The sequence below is a fragment of the Pseudorca crassidens genome, chromosome 14 (assembly GCF_039906515.1).
Source record: "Pseudorca crassidens isolate mPseCra1 chromosome 14, mPseCra1.hap1, whole genome shotgun sequence".
NCBI classification, from domain to species: Eukaryota; Metazoa; Chordata; class Mammalia; order Artiodactyla; family Delphinidae; genus Pseudorca; species Pseudorca crassidens.
In genome coordinates, this window is record NC_090309.1 from 53,760,515 (window position 1) to 53,773,115 (window position 12,601).

Below are 12,601 nucleotides of genomic sequence, written 5' to 3' on the forward strand. Positions count from 1 at the left end.
GCTCACTTTGGAATTTCAAACATCAAGAGAAAATAAGTAGCTGGACTTAACATTTTGTAAGTAATGTACTTCAGATATTCAGAATCCTGGATTCTCTGCAGTTGCATGGCAGGTGAGGAGGAGTAAAAACTGGTACTTTTCATGTTGCTCCAACCAGGACAGCTTGGATTTTTGTCTTTTTGGTAGTTTTGCTTAGTAATTTTGTTGTTATTGTTGAGGTTTGGAAAATCACATATATGTCCAAGTGAAGTATTTAGCCACTTGCAGGGGAATTTTAAATGTAGTCCTTGTTCATTATTTTTGATTCAATGGAGATTTCTGGTATTAATGGTTTGTATTTACCTGAGGAAGTGAGCTTAAGTTTAGATATCTTAATTTTGAAAAAGGAAACATTTCTATTGGATCTATCCTTGCTTTAGAAGAATACCAATTCCAATTAAACTTTCTAGTGTGCTAGATTTGCTTTTTAAAAATTTGTGTAAAATTAGACTTTCAAACATATTCTGAAATATTTTCATATCTTAAACTTGGGGGCGAGTTAGCTTAGCTTTGAAGATAAGATGTGTGCATTTTCTGCCCACCTGTGTTTGGTACTAAGGAGTGTTGAACTAAAGTTTGTGGAACAGGGTGAACCTTGAATGTTTTTTTTGTTCTTAATATTTATTTATGGCTGGGTTGGGTCTTCGTTGCTGCATGCGGGCATTCTCTAGTTGTGGTGCACACAGGCTACTTTTCATTGCGGTGCACGTGCTTCTCATTGTGGCAGCTTGTTGTGGAGCACGGGCTGTAGGCACGCGGGCTTCAGTAGTTGCAGCACATGGGCTCAGTAGTTGTGGCACACGGGCTTAGTTGCTCCGCAGCATGTGGGATCTTCCTGGACCAGTGGTCGAACCCTTGTCCCCTGCATTGGCAGGTGGATTCTTAACCACTGCACTGCCAGGCAAGTCCCACCTTGAATGTTTTTAAACTTATTTCTGTAAGTGTTAAATTACATACTCTTAAGCCACTTAACTATTTCTTTGATCTCTTTGTAGGCTGACCAGCTGACTGAAGAGCAGATTGCAGGTGAGAAATTACTTACTAGATTATACCCATCGGATTTTATTATAAATTGATTCGCTGTTCTCAAAATAAGGTACTTGTATGACAGAATTAACTTTGATCTATGTAGTAGATGGTAACAAATGAGTGTAATACAGTAATTGAACCTACTCTGGCAAGTGAGAAAGTAAACTTGACTATGAAAGATGTGTGGGGCTAACTGTAATTAAAGACATGTTTTTAGGTTATGTGGATATACTTTTGAGCCTGGTAGGGGTGGTCTTTGTTTTTCTTAGAGATTATCTTGCTGTAAAACATGAATTCTGGGCAGTTTTTAACACTTCATATCAGTCTCCATAGGAAAAGAGGCCAAATAATAGTTAATAGGTAACTCGAAATGTAAAATCAGAAAATGAATGTTGAATTTACCCTGGTTTAAAGTAGCTAATATTTTAACTTTAGAATTGCATATATGGTCATTCAGGGAATAACCATTTCTCTAGTAAAAGTTAGCATTCTACTTTACAGATGTAGTAAGTTGAACTTTATCTTAAAAAGCAGTGACAGCTGTTGAAATCAGTTTTAAGTTTTGCATCCTTTGATTTGCTATGGAAGTATGTGAAATTGCTACATAAAACTTGATGAGATGATGTTAATATGCCGAACCATTAGTACTTTTGATTTTATTCTACTACTTTGAGATGGCTAGTTAACATCAAAATGTTGGGGAAACTTAATAAATGGTGTTTTGTTTTTTTGATTGCAGTGTTGAAATGCTTTTCAAACTCTATTCCTTGACTTTGATTTATAGACTTATTAACAAAAGCATCAAGCAGTTTTGGCTGCGATAGTTTTCCTGGTAGGCAAGGAATTTCAAGAGCTCAAAATCACTAAAGGTTTTTTTTTTTTTTTTTTAAATGCTAGAATAAACTGAGAAACCCAGTTGGAACTGAGCTATGTAGCCCATTTAAAGTAAGCTCCACCCCTCATACACAAAATTGGTGGAGCCAGAAATCATTAGTGTCCTCAAATACTCATCACAAAATAGTATTTGCTAGGACTGTGTAAAGTAGAAAGCTATTAGCATTAAGGACCAATTTAAGCAGGTTTTATTTTTATTTCTTACTGTGTGCATTTGACTTAAACTGGGAATTTGCTTTTTAGGGTTGGTAAACTTGCATGTATAGGGTGTGTTGAAGTAGTCAAGCACAGCTTTGGAAATAATTTCTTTCTTCATATATAAGTGTATTGATGAAATGTAGATTATTCTGAAATAGTTTTCTATATAATGTCTTGAGGAAATGACTTGGGGTATTATTTCCACTCTTAAGTTCTTACCTTCTCTAATACACCTGTCTTTGCCTTTCATTTCTCGGTTGTCCGAGTCAGGTAGTTCTGCATGGCACAGCATGTTCACTTCAGGATAGAAAATGTATTCCTCAAGGTGCCAGTCACATAGTTGATGCTCATTACTCCTCTCCCAAACACACATGCAACTCTTTTAAAAAGTAGTTTGTGTCTGTTAATATAAGAGGCTCAATCCTCTGGCTGATTGCATTTTTGTAAAGAATACTTGCAGTTCATGGAACATTGTCTTTAAGATAAAGTCTGTCTTTTCATTGGTTCCTATCATACAATTAAACTTCTAGTGAGAGTGGTAGGAAAATCTATTTTAGGTTCTTTCCATACCCTGCCTTTTCCTAGGCTTTTAATAAAGCTGTTCTTGGACCCTAGGTTTAGTAAACCTTTAAGGTAGAGGAGCCAAAGCTTTTATGCTATTAAAATAAAAATCCTGTGAAATTGGGGACCTTTTTATTTTCTCTTGTATCCCCAGTACCTCCCACACAGTAAGGACTGAATAAATATTTCTTTTTTGCCATTTACAGTTTTATTAAATTCCCTTAAACTTTGAATAAATACTTCTTTGAATAGATAAATTTTCAAAGAGGTGTGCCACACATATATGTTCTAGAACAGTACCTACCCTATTCCTAAGAATTATTCTGCCTCCTCCCAAAGTCCCCTCTTAATATCTACCTTTGAGGTGAAGGCAAAAAATATTTTTAATCTGGTAAATTGTAATTGCTGGTAACCAGTTAATATCTTAGAGTCTTAGCTCTACTTGTGCTAACAAGCTTCATACATATAATGCAAGGTTGAATATACTAAGGTACTTTTTCAGTTGGCTTTATCTTCACCTGATAATCATTACTACTTCAGATTTGAAATTCCTCTAACAGATAACTTAGTCTAGAAAAAAGTATGCTTATTGTTTAGGTGAAGTTTCTAGAGTTGTTTACGTTACCTTGGTCTTAAAGAGCAATCCAGAACAGTCTAGTGTGACATCACTAACAAGTTAGTTTTGTTGATGACTCTGCCGTGATGTCATTAGTTGTTGGTATTTAATATTTAAAGGAAAAATGTAAAATAATTTTTTTCTTTAAAGAAATTTATGCCTAAACCATTAAACTTTTAAAGTTCAGTGTAGGGATAAAACTTATTTGATAAAAAACTAATCTTACTCAACAATAAAGGTTTGGTACATGGCCTTTAAAGGATTAATAAGTTCGGAATTTTTATAAATAAATAGAAATTAATAAACAGGCATTTGATTTTTCTTGTGATTGTTTCATGATGACCTGTTTTAACAGAATTATAAGTTTATGTAAAAAATATTTAGAAAGGTACCCTGGGGTTGCTAATGAACAAATAAAACAAGTAATAGTATGATTTCTGAAAGTTTCAACTTGGGCATAACTAGAATGGATTTGGGGAGGTTCCATCAATTATGTTGAAGATAGCTGTTCTGTGACATTCAGGACCTGTTTTCTTACGTGAATTGAGGTTTTGACTCCTAGGTTTATATTCAACTCATTCTTGGGAAATAACTGTTTAGAATGATATGCTTCTATATGTTAAGATTAAACTGTTCTGAAGCACAGGGGGAGAGCTATAAAAGCAGGTGAAATAAAATTGTACTTTTCAGTTTATTCTTATTTTAAGTTTTTGCAGGTGTTTCTGCCTCTTTAGTGTAAAAATACAAATAGATTTGGAATAAACCTTGACCTTCAAAGTATTTTTATTCGTTCCTTTTTGTATGCATGAAGTAAACACTAGTTACAGCATAGAAGTGGTTTTATTTTCTGCTTTTCACTTATTCCAGCAAATATTTTAAGAGTTATTAGATGTTTAAACTTCTTGAAATTTAGAACACACATACATAAACTTATAGCATGCATCTTTCAGAATTTGTCCTTTAAGTTAAATCACGTAGTAAAATGATTATGGCTAGTTATACTGGGAATTTTTGTACATGATGGTGGTGTTACACGATAACTGTATTATAGCAGAGAATGTAATGTAAATAAATATAAATCTCTAAGTACTTTAATTTTCTTGGAGCCTAAGTTACTAGGTGATAGATGCTACTGTGTTCCGAACCTAATAGTTTATATTTCTAGACAGTATTTGTACATCCTGTTTTTTTAAAAAACCTGAGTGTAAAATGGAAATGTTTTCATCAAATTCTGCTATTTGTAGGACTCTGATTTTTGTCATTGGGTTGGTCTAGGTTAGTACTGCATATTTTCATAAGATCAGTCAGTAGTTTGGTACTAAGCTTCTGATATCAGGTGAGTTCCTCTGAAGACAAGTAATGTTTAAATGGAGTGGAATGTTTAGCACTCAGTAGTAGTAAGTGGCACTTACTACTTACTGAGTGTAGCGAACTATAACTAGTCAGTGATACCTGGTCTAAAGCTAAGCAATTAAAAGAATCAAAGCAGAAGAAAATAGTGTGATAATCCAAAAAGGTAATAGGACTCAGGTAGTTGTGTGGGTAATTTTAAATAAAGAATCCATTTGGAGGCTATTGTGATAGTCCAGATAAAAGATGATAGGGTCATTAGCCAAAACGTTGGATGTAGAGATGAGCAAAGAATCAGGCAGTATTTAAATAGCAGAATTCAGCAGGCCTTGACAGGTTTCAGGGAAAAAGAATTAAGGTGGCTTTTGTTTGCATTCCTAGGGTTGCTGAGGAGTATAGAATTGATTTTCATTAAGTCTTCCTTGAGGTCAGCCAGGGAAGATGTCCTGCAGGAGTGAGAAATAAAAATATTATGTTGAGAGTGATGAGTGGACTAAAGATGTGAAGTCTTCATTATTAGTGGGCATAGATGAAATGGCCAACGAGAGAAAAAAGGATAAGAAAATTGGTCACGTCTATATGTAAGAGACAAATAGGAGCAAGACCCTTTGGCAGTAGGAGGTAGAAGGTAAATTACTGTTGTGAAAGCCAAGAGAAGTTTGAGAGTTTTCCAGTGTAGCTGTGGATGCTGCAGGAAAATGAGACCATCTTTTTCTCGACATTTATTAAGTACTTATTTGCCAGGCATAGTTCTAAGTGCTTTACCTATCCTAATTCTTAAATTTAGGAAGTAGGTACAGTTATCCCCACTTAACACACGTGAGAAAGCTGAGGCAGAAAATTTGCCCAAGGTTATTTATATTACTAGTAAGTAGCAGAGCTGGAATTTTTTAGCCCAGGCAGTTGAATTCCAAAGTCCGCTTTTAGCTTCTGTGCTGTATGCTTTTGTGTTTGCTTGCTGACTGGGCCTAATATCTTTGCTAGCTTTGTTAACTAGCTCACTTATATGCCCTTGCACTACCAAATTAAATCTCTGCTTTAGTTTCTCTATATTCAGGTATTCTGGACTGTTGCTCCAGTAGCTTTCCATGTAATCTAGTGGTGAATTGAAAGCAACATAATTTCACAAGAAGATATAAAAGATTTTAGGCAATAATATATCTCACTCTATTATAAGCTTGGGATTTTATATTCTGAAGAAAGGTCTAAATTCTGTTTTCAGTGATACAGCTCTTAGTTAAAACTGGCCATTCATATCTTGATCATCCCATTGTTAACATCATTATAGATTATTTGGTCCCTTCTGTCTTCGAGAAAAGGAAGCTGGCCTATTGCAGGTTGTTCTGAAATTTAAATTTTTTTCTTTTTAATTTAGTAGGTGATTAAATAGACTTAATTTAAACTTTGGGGATTACTGTAAGCAGTACAGTTGCTATATAGAAGTATGTATTTAGTAACAGTAGTTTTCCTTTTCTATTCTGAGTGTAGGTTAGATCTGTAATTTTGAATTGTGTTCCACAGAGCAGCTTCAACAGAAAATAGAGAAGCCAGTCATCTGGGGCTTTGAGTGTTTTCCTCTTTAAACAATAGTTTGACTCTTATCTGGACTACATTTTGAAGTTCCCTGTAAGATTTTAGATGAAAAAACTCTCAGATCAATACATGAGCATATGATTAGCTAAAAATGTTTGAAATACCACAAGGTTTCCTCACATAATCCTTCAGGAATCAAAATCCCATTTCAGGTCCTATCTCTCTATATATGTTTGCTTTGACGGTTGATGAATACATTTCATTTAGGAGGTTACTTTTTTATTGTTAACCTGTACATTTGGATTGTGGTCTCTCTTTCAAACAGAATTCAAAGAAGCTTTTTCACTATTTGACAAGGATGGTGATGGAACTATAACAACAAAGGAGTTGGGAACTGTAATGAGGTCTCTTGGGCAGAATCCCACAGAAGCAGAGTTACAGGACATGATTAATGAGGTGGATGCTGATGGTAAGTCTTTTTAGTTTCAGGGTTTGGGAAGGGGGAGTTGGCATTTAAGTTCTGTTGTAATGTTTCAACTAAACAAACCATTTCAGGTAACGGCACAATTGACTTCCCGGAATTTCTGACAATGATGGCAAGAAAAATGAAAGACACAGACAGTGAAGAAGAAATTAGAGAAGCCTTCCGTGTGTTTGATAAGGTAAGTATCCAAAGACTGGATTTGTTCAATTTTAATTTGAGGATAAAAAGATATCAGGACCTCTTAATCTGTGAAGACTTGTTTTTCTGATGATTGACCAACATATTTTAATATCAAGCAAAAGCTTTTTAAGAATTCAGTGTAGATGGAGGTTTCCTAATAACATATATATTGCATTAGTTTTGTGGCGTAAGAGGCATCACTTGACTTTGGAACCAAGAAATTGTGATTTCAATATAGAATATCCTGCTTGACTCTCAGTGACATTTAATATATAGGTCAGCTATTTGTAAACTCTCTTTAGTTTGTATAGATTACTAAAGTATATTTTGCTCCCTAATGTGAAGTTTAATAAACTTCTATTCCAACTCGTTACGTCTATAATTTTGCTTAGACGTTTTACTACTTTTTTTTGTAGGATGGTAATGGCTATATTAGTGCAGCAGAGCTCCGCCATGTGATGACAAACCTTGGAGAGAAGTTAACAGATGAAGAGGTTGATGAAATGATCAGGGAAGCAGATATCGATGGTGATGGTCAAGTAAACTATGAAGGTAAGTCTTTCACTGTCACTGCCGTATTCTGTGTTTTGACTTTAAGGTAGAGGTTCTTGTTAGGTATCTGATAGGTCAAAATTAGTGACATTCCCCCACCACCAGAATTGGAGATGCTAAAACAGTTACTGATATTTACCAACCTTTTGCTATTCAGAGTGTTGTGCACAGATTAGGCAACATCATTGTCACCTGAGAGCTTTTTAGAACTATTTCTTATCAGATCCTGTCCCTTTACTTAGAATCTACATTTTAATAAGATTCCTGGGTGACTTCATAATGCACATTTTAAAGTTTGAGAAGCACTACACTCCAAATTATGATAAAACAATTTTTGTTAACAATTGTGGAACAGTGTGAAAAGCTTCTTCAAACTTATTTCAAGATCCTGAAAGTTAAGGTGACTTTCTTTCATTGGATTTTCCTTCCCTCTAATTAGCTTTAAGTCTAAAATTATACATGCTTCAGTTCAGAAGTATCATATGTGATATTGAACTAAGAGCAAGAATGCTTTTTATTTGTAATAGCTTATCTAAAGCATTAATTTGGTTTATTCATTAATAATCATAAATAATTTTGGTTTTTGAAGGTCCAGCCTTGGCAGTAAACTAGCTTTCTTCTGTACTTCATGATAATTTTGAGGAAAGAAAGGGGAATGGAGACTGCTTAGTGATTGAGTAAATGTGATTGGTTTTGTCAGACTTTTGCCATTGACTCAACATTTTTGTGTACTTCTGACTCAACATTTTTGTGTACTTCTTTTTCAGAGTTTGTACAAATGATGACAGCAAAGTGAAGACATTGTACAGAATGTGTTAAATTTCTTGTACAAAATTGTTTATTTGCCTTTTCTTTGTTTGTAACTTATCTGTAAAAGGTTTCCCCCCTGTTGTCAAAAAAAATATGCATGTATAGTAATTAGGACTTCATTCCTCCATGTTTTCTTCCCTTATCTTACTGTCATTGTCCTGAAACCTTATTTTAGAAAAATTGATCAAGTAACATGTTGCATGTGGCTTACTCTGGATATATCTAATAAGCCCTTCTGCACATCTAAACTTAGATGGAGTTGGTCAAATGAGGGAACATCTGGGTTATGCCTTTTTTTTTTTTTAAGTAGTTTTCTTTAGGAACTGTCAGCATGTTGTTGTTGAAGTGTGGAGTTGTAACTCTGCGTGGACTATGGACAGTCAACAATATGTACTTAAAAGTTGCACTATTGCAAAACGGGTGTTTTATCCAGGTACTCGTACACTATTTTTTTGTACTGCTGGTCCTGTACCAGAAACATTTTCTTTTATTGTTACTTGCTTTTTAAACTTTGTTTTAGCCACTTAAAGAAAATCTGCTTAATGGCACAATTTGCCTCAAATCCATTCCAAGTTGTATATTTGTTTTCCAATAAAAAATTACAATTTACCCAACTGTTGCTCTGAATCTGAGTCATTTACTTAACTTGAGGTTAAATAATTTTGAGAATCAAGTGGGGAGGTGGTTTCTACTTGGTATAATTTAAGTTTAGATAAGTAATTTTTTTGACTACTTAAGACTGTTTGGTTTTTAAATTATACTTCCTTCAAAAGGTTTAAGTGGAAGATTAAGAAACGTTTTGTAAGTGTACCTAGCATGGGGACTGGCATAAGGTAGGTGTTCAGTGTTGCTGCCTACCTTTTTAATATATTTTTCAACTTTGGCATTTGTTTATCCATATAGACTTCAGCCATGCAGTGATTTTTTTAAATGTTTGTGTTTAAAAACACAAAAAATCCAAATGGGGGGTGGGTCATTATGTTTTGCCTCTATTTTTTAATGTTTTACTCAGTGCTTTTTAATTCTACTACCAGAAAACAAAGGAGAATTTTCAGTTGTGCCTGCCTGTCTGCAACATACTTTTACAAATAAGGTATCTTTAGTAGTGGATTGACAGTAACTAAACCTTGTTTTAGTATTTGCTTGCTTCTAAACTGTTGCTTTCTCTATAAACTACTCAAAAGGTGGTTATCAGGGTTTCTGTTTTTCTAACTACCTTTTAAATACTTAAGGAAAGATTGCATAGCAAAGCAGAGCCAAGATTAAAACATTTAAGTATAATTGTTACTTGATTATTACAGCCACAAGGTTTTTAATTTCCCAGGGGCGCAATTTGTTTACTGTGCATCTTTGACTATTTTAATATCACTGTTATTAGTTCTACAGGAAAATGGAAAACTGGATGGTCAGTGAAGGAAAAGAGTTAGGTATGTTTTAGGTAGGATGAGGGAAGTTAACAGGAATTGATAGGCAGGCAGTACTAATTAGGAAGAGCTTCATTAGATAAGAGTTTAGTCAAAGGTGGGAGAAGATTCATGTGTCTAGCTGTTGAGGCACAGTAATCTCCAGAATATTAAACGTGGGCTTTGGAGTTTCATTGCAACAGTATTCAGATCATTGCTCTGTATAACTTTGAAGAGATCAGTATTACCTGAGCCTCGGTTATCTTACCTGTAAAATGGGTGTGATTTACCCAGCTGGTTTCTAACTTTGTTTTTATAATAATGTTAGGTAAAGCACTTAGCATAGTTCCTGGTATTTGCATTAAGTGTTCAATCTATGCTGTTAAATCAGTTATGATCCTTGTAAAATGAGGGAATTGGGCAAAGTTAATATTGGTGCTTTTCCAGTTCCAATAGTTTGAAGTAAAGTTGTTGATAACAAGGTGGAAGGGGAAAACACGTCTTTGGGGTACTTTGTGTATCATGTTACTGATTTTATATTCTTGTAATCTTCATGAAAATCACACAGTAAGCATTACATAATCTTAAATCAGGACTATAATTTTAAAACCTTATCTTCAAATCTTACCCGTATTACCTGTTTTATATTAGCATCATGGTAATTGATGATTCTTTTCCCAAATACTGTCTGTAGTATGTTTGCTTTCAGATGATTCTAACCTAAACTATCACTGTTGCAGTTAAAAGTGATCCTGGAATATGTAGAATATGAAGTATTTTACCTAGAATTTTTATTAAAAATCTGATGCGTAGCAGAGGCACTGTTGATCACTACGAAGTATAGTCTCGTATTTGCAAAGAGAAATGGTTCCTCCCTTTAAAACTGCTGTAATGATAACCTGAAAATAAATCTTAAACTTTTCTCAGTGATATTATGCAAGACAGTGTTTTCTTAAGGGGACATTTTGTTTATTCTGCATACTTAGTCTGCTTTATTGGTGAAGTCCTTGAAATCATTTACCCATGCTGTTTCTATTTTTGCGATACCCAAAACTATATTCTCATCTAGGTGTTTCCTTATATTTCACACTGTGCATGGGTTTCTGGACTTCTCTGTACCTTTCATCATATTCAGTCTCTAGGGTACCAGTCCCTAGTCTGCTGAGCCAGTTTTACAGGCTGAGCCAAAATAAGAAAATGAAATGAGGCACAGTGACGGACTGGCTTAATCAGTTTTGTGAAAGTTCTGTTTTTTTACTTGTCTCTTGGTCTTTTTCAGTTTTTGATTTCAAACCTGGTGCCTGGCTCCTCCCCTCCCGTTTTTCCTGCTATTTTTAAGGCTGTGTTGAATTCAGAATCCCAGTATTTCAAGAGAAATTTAATGGCGTCCTCCTGTTTCTTGCTACTCAGAAAGTCACCTGCAGAATCACCTGTGAGAGCTTGTTAGCGATGCGGAGGGTTAGGCCCTGCCCTAGAATCTCAATCAGAATCTTTATTTTAACATTATTTCCTGGTATCTGTATGCACATTAGTTTTTGAAAACCACTACTGTAGTCCATCCTCTGGTTTTATTTATAAAAGGAAAACTTAACAAATATTCAATTCTTCTGTGTTCAAAGGGCTGAGAATTAAGACAAAAATCTGTGTTCTGGATATGTTTAAAATTAGGGGAGACATGATTTGTCACAGTGAGTCCTGCAGTAAAGAGAGGAACAGGGTCCTTTGGGGTACGAGGGATTAGGCCTAGGAGGACTTCTCAGAGGAGCTGACCCTTGAGGTCTGCCAGGCCATCGAAGAAGAGAATAGCATTTCAAGCAGAAGGGCTAGCATATGGGGAGACAATAGAAGTGTGAAGATGGCATGTTTGGGATTTGCAAGTATACATCAGATCATGAGGTTCTAGTGAGGTGAGACTGGATTGTAAATTTGTAAATTTTGCTTTTGTCCTAAAGGCAGTGATAATATGTTTTGAATGCATTGTGCCAGATGTGGTTCCAGACATTTCACTCAAGTTAATCACCCCATGTAGGTACCAATATATTATCACCTCCTTATAGACAAAGAATCACAATAAATCAGCAAATGCAGCCAGGGAGAGGAATAATCAATACAATGATGACAAATAGAGGTCAAGTTTGCTAAAAGCCTGAAAAATCCCCATTGGATTTGGCAACTAGATAACTGGCTAGCTTAGTTACTAAATGCAATTTTAACTGAAAGGTGCCTGCACATGTCAGATTAAGATGGTTTTAGGAAAGTATGGGGGTGGGAGTGAGGAAAGTATTGAATCCACATTACTCTTGAAAGTTTGTGAACGGAAGCAGAAACTTCGTGGTGTAGTGGACAGTGGGGCACTGGAGTCAGACCTGGATTTGAACTCTGGCTCTGCCACTTCTGTGTGATGCAGAGTAAGCTATGCTAAACTGTCCAAGGAAGCTTGTTTCCTTGTTCATAAATGGGATTAACACCTACTTCACAGGGTCGTTTTGAGGATTAAATATGTGTGAAATATCTGGAACACAGCAGATACTCCATAAAATGGAACTGTTAAGCTTAAGGGGACGTTTGTTTTTAAAGATGGTAATGTTTATAGGTTGAGAAGCTACAGCCAGGAGAGGTTGAAAATGAAGAGGGTCTATACGGATGGTAAAAGGTAATCCGTGGTTTTACAGCCTGTTGTGTCTAGTACTCCACTTCTCAAAAGTGACACCCCCAGAATTTCCATCTGGAGGAGTTTAGAAACAATCTTAGGAAATGGGTGCTATCCAAGGAGGGAAAGTGGCGGAGCGGTGGAGGTGGTGGTGGGATGAATTGGGAGATTGGGATTGACACGTATACACTAATATGTATAAAGTAACTAATAAGAACCTGCTGTATAAAAAAATAAATAAAATTCAAAAAATAAAGTGGGTGCTGAGGTTGATTTTTGCCTTAAATCTATGCGTATCAAGC

The 12,601-nt window shown here is 35.3% G+C and overlaps 1 protein-coding gene across 3 annotated transcripts in view; it reads left to right on the forward strand.

The window, feature by feature from the left end:
- CALM2 (calmodulin 2) overlaps positions 1-8,860 on the forward strand; it is a 28,073-nt gene extending 19,213 nt beyond the window's left edge. For all 3 annotated transcript variants that reach the window (XM_067703057.1, XM_067703056.1, XM_067703055.1), the window contains exons 2-6: positions 1,035-1,065; positions 6,546-6,689; positions 6,776-6,882; positions 7,301-7,436; positions 8,204-8,860. In XM_067703057.1, the coding sequence (XP_067559158.1) occupies positions 6,620-6,689; positions 6,776-6,882; positions 7,301-7,436; positions 8,204-8,232 (342 nt within the window). In that variant the 5' untranslated portion in view covers positions 1,035-1,065; positions 6,546-6,619 and the 3' untranslated portion in view covers positions 8,233-8,860. The remainder of the gene's footprint in view (positions 1-1,034; positions 1,066-6,545; positions 6,690-6,775; positions 6,883-7,300; positions 7,437-8,203) is intronic.
- The last annotated feature ends 3,741 nt before the right edge of the window (positions 8,861-12,601 follow it).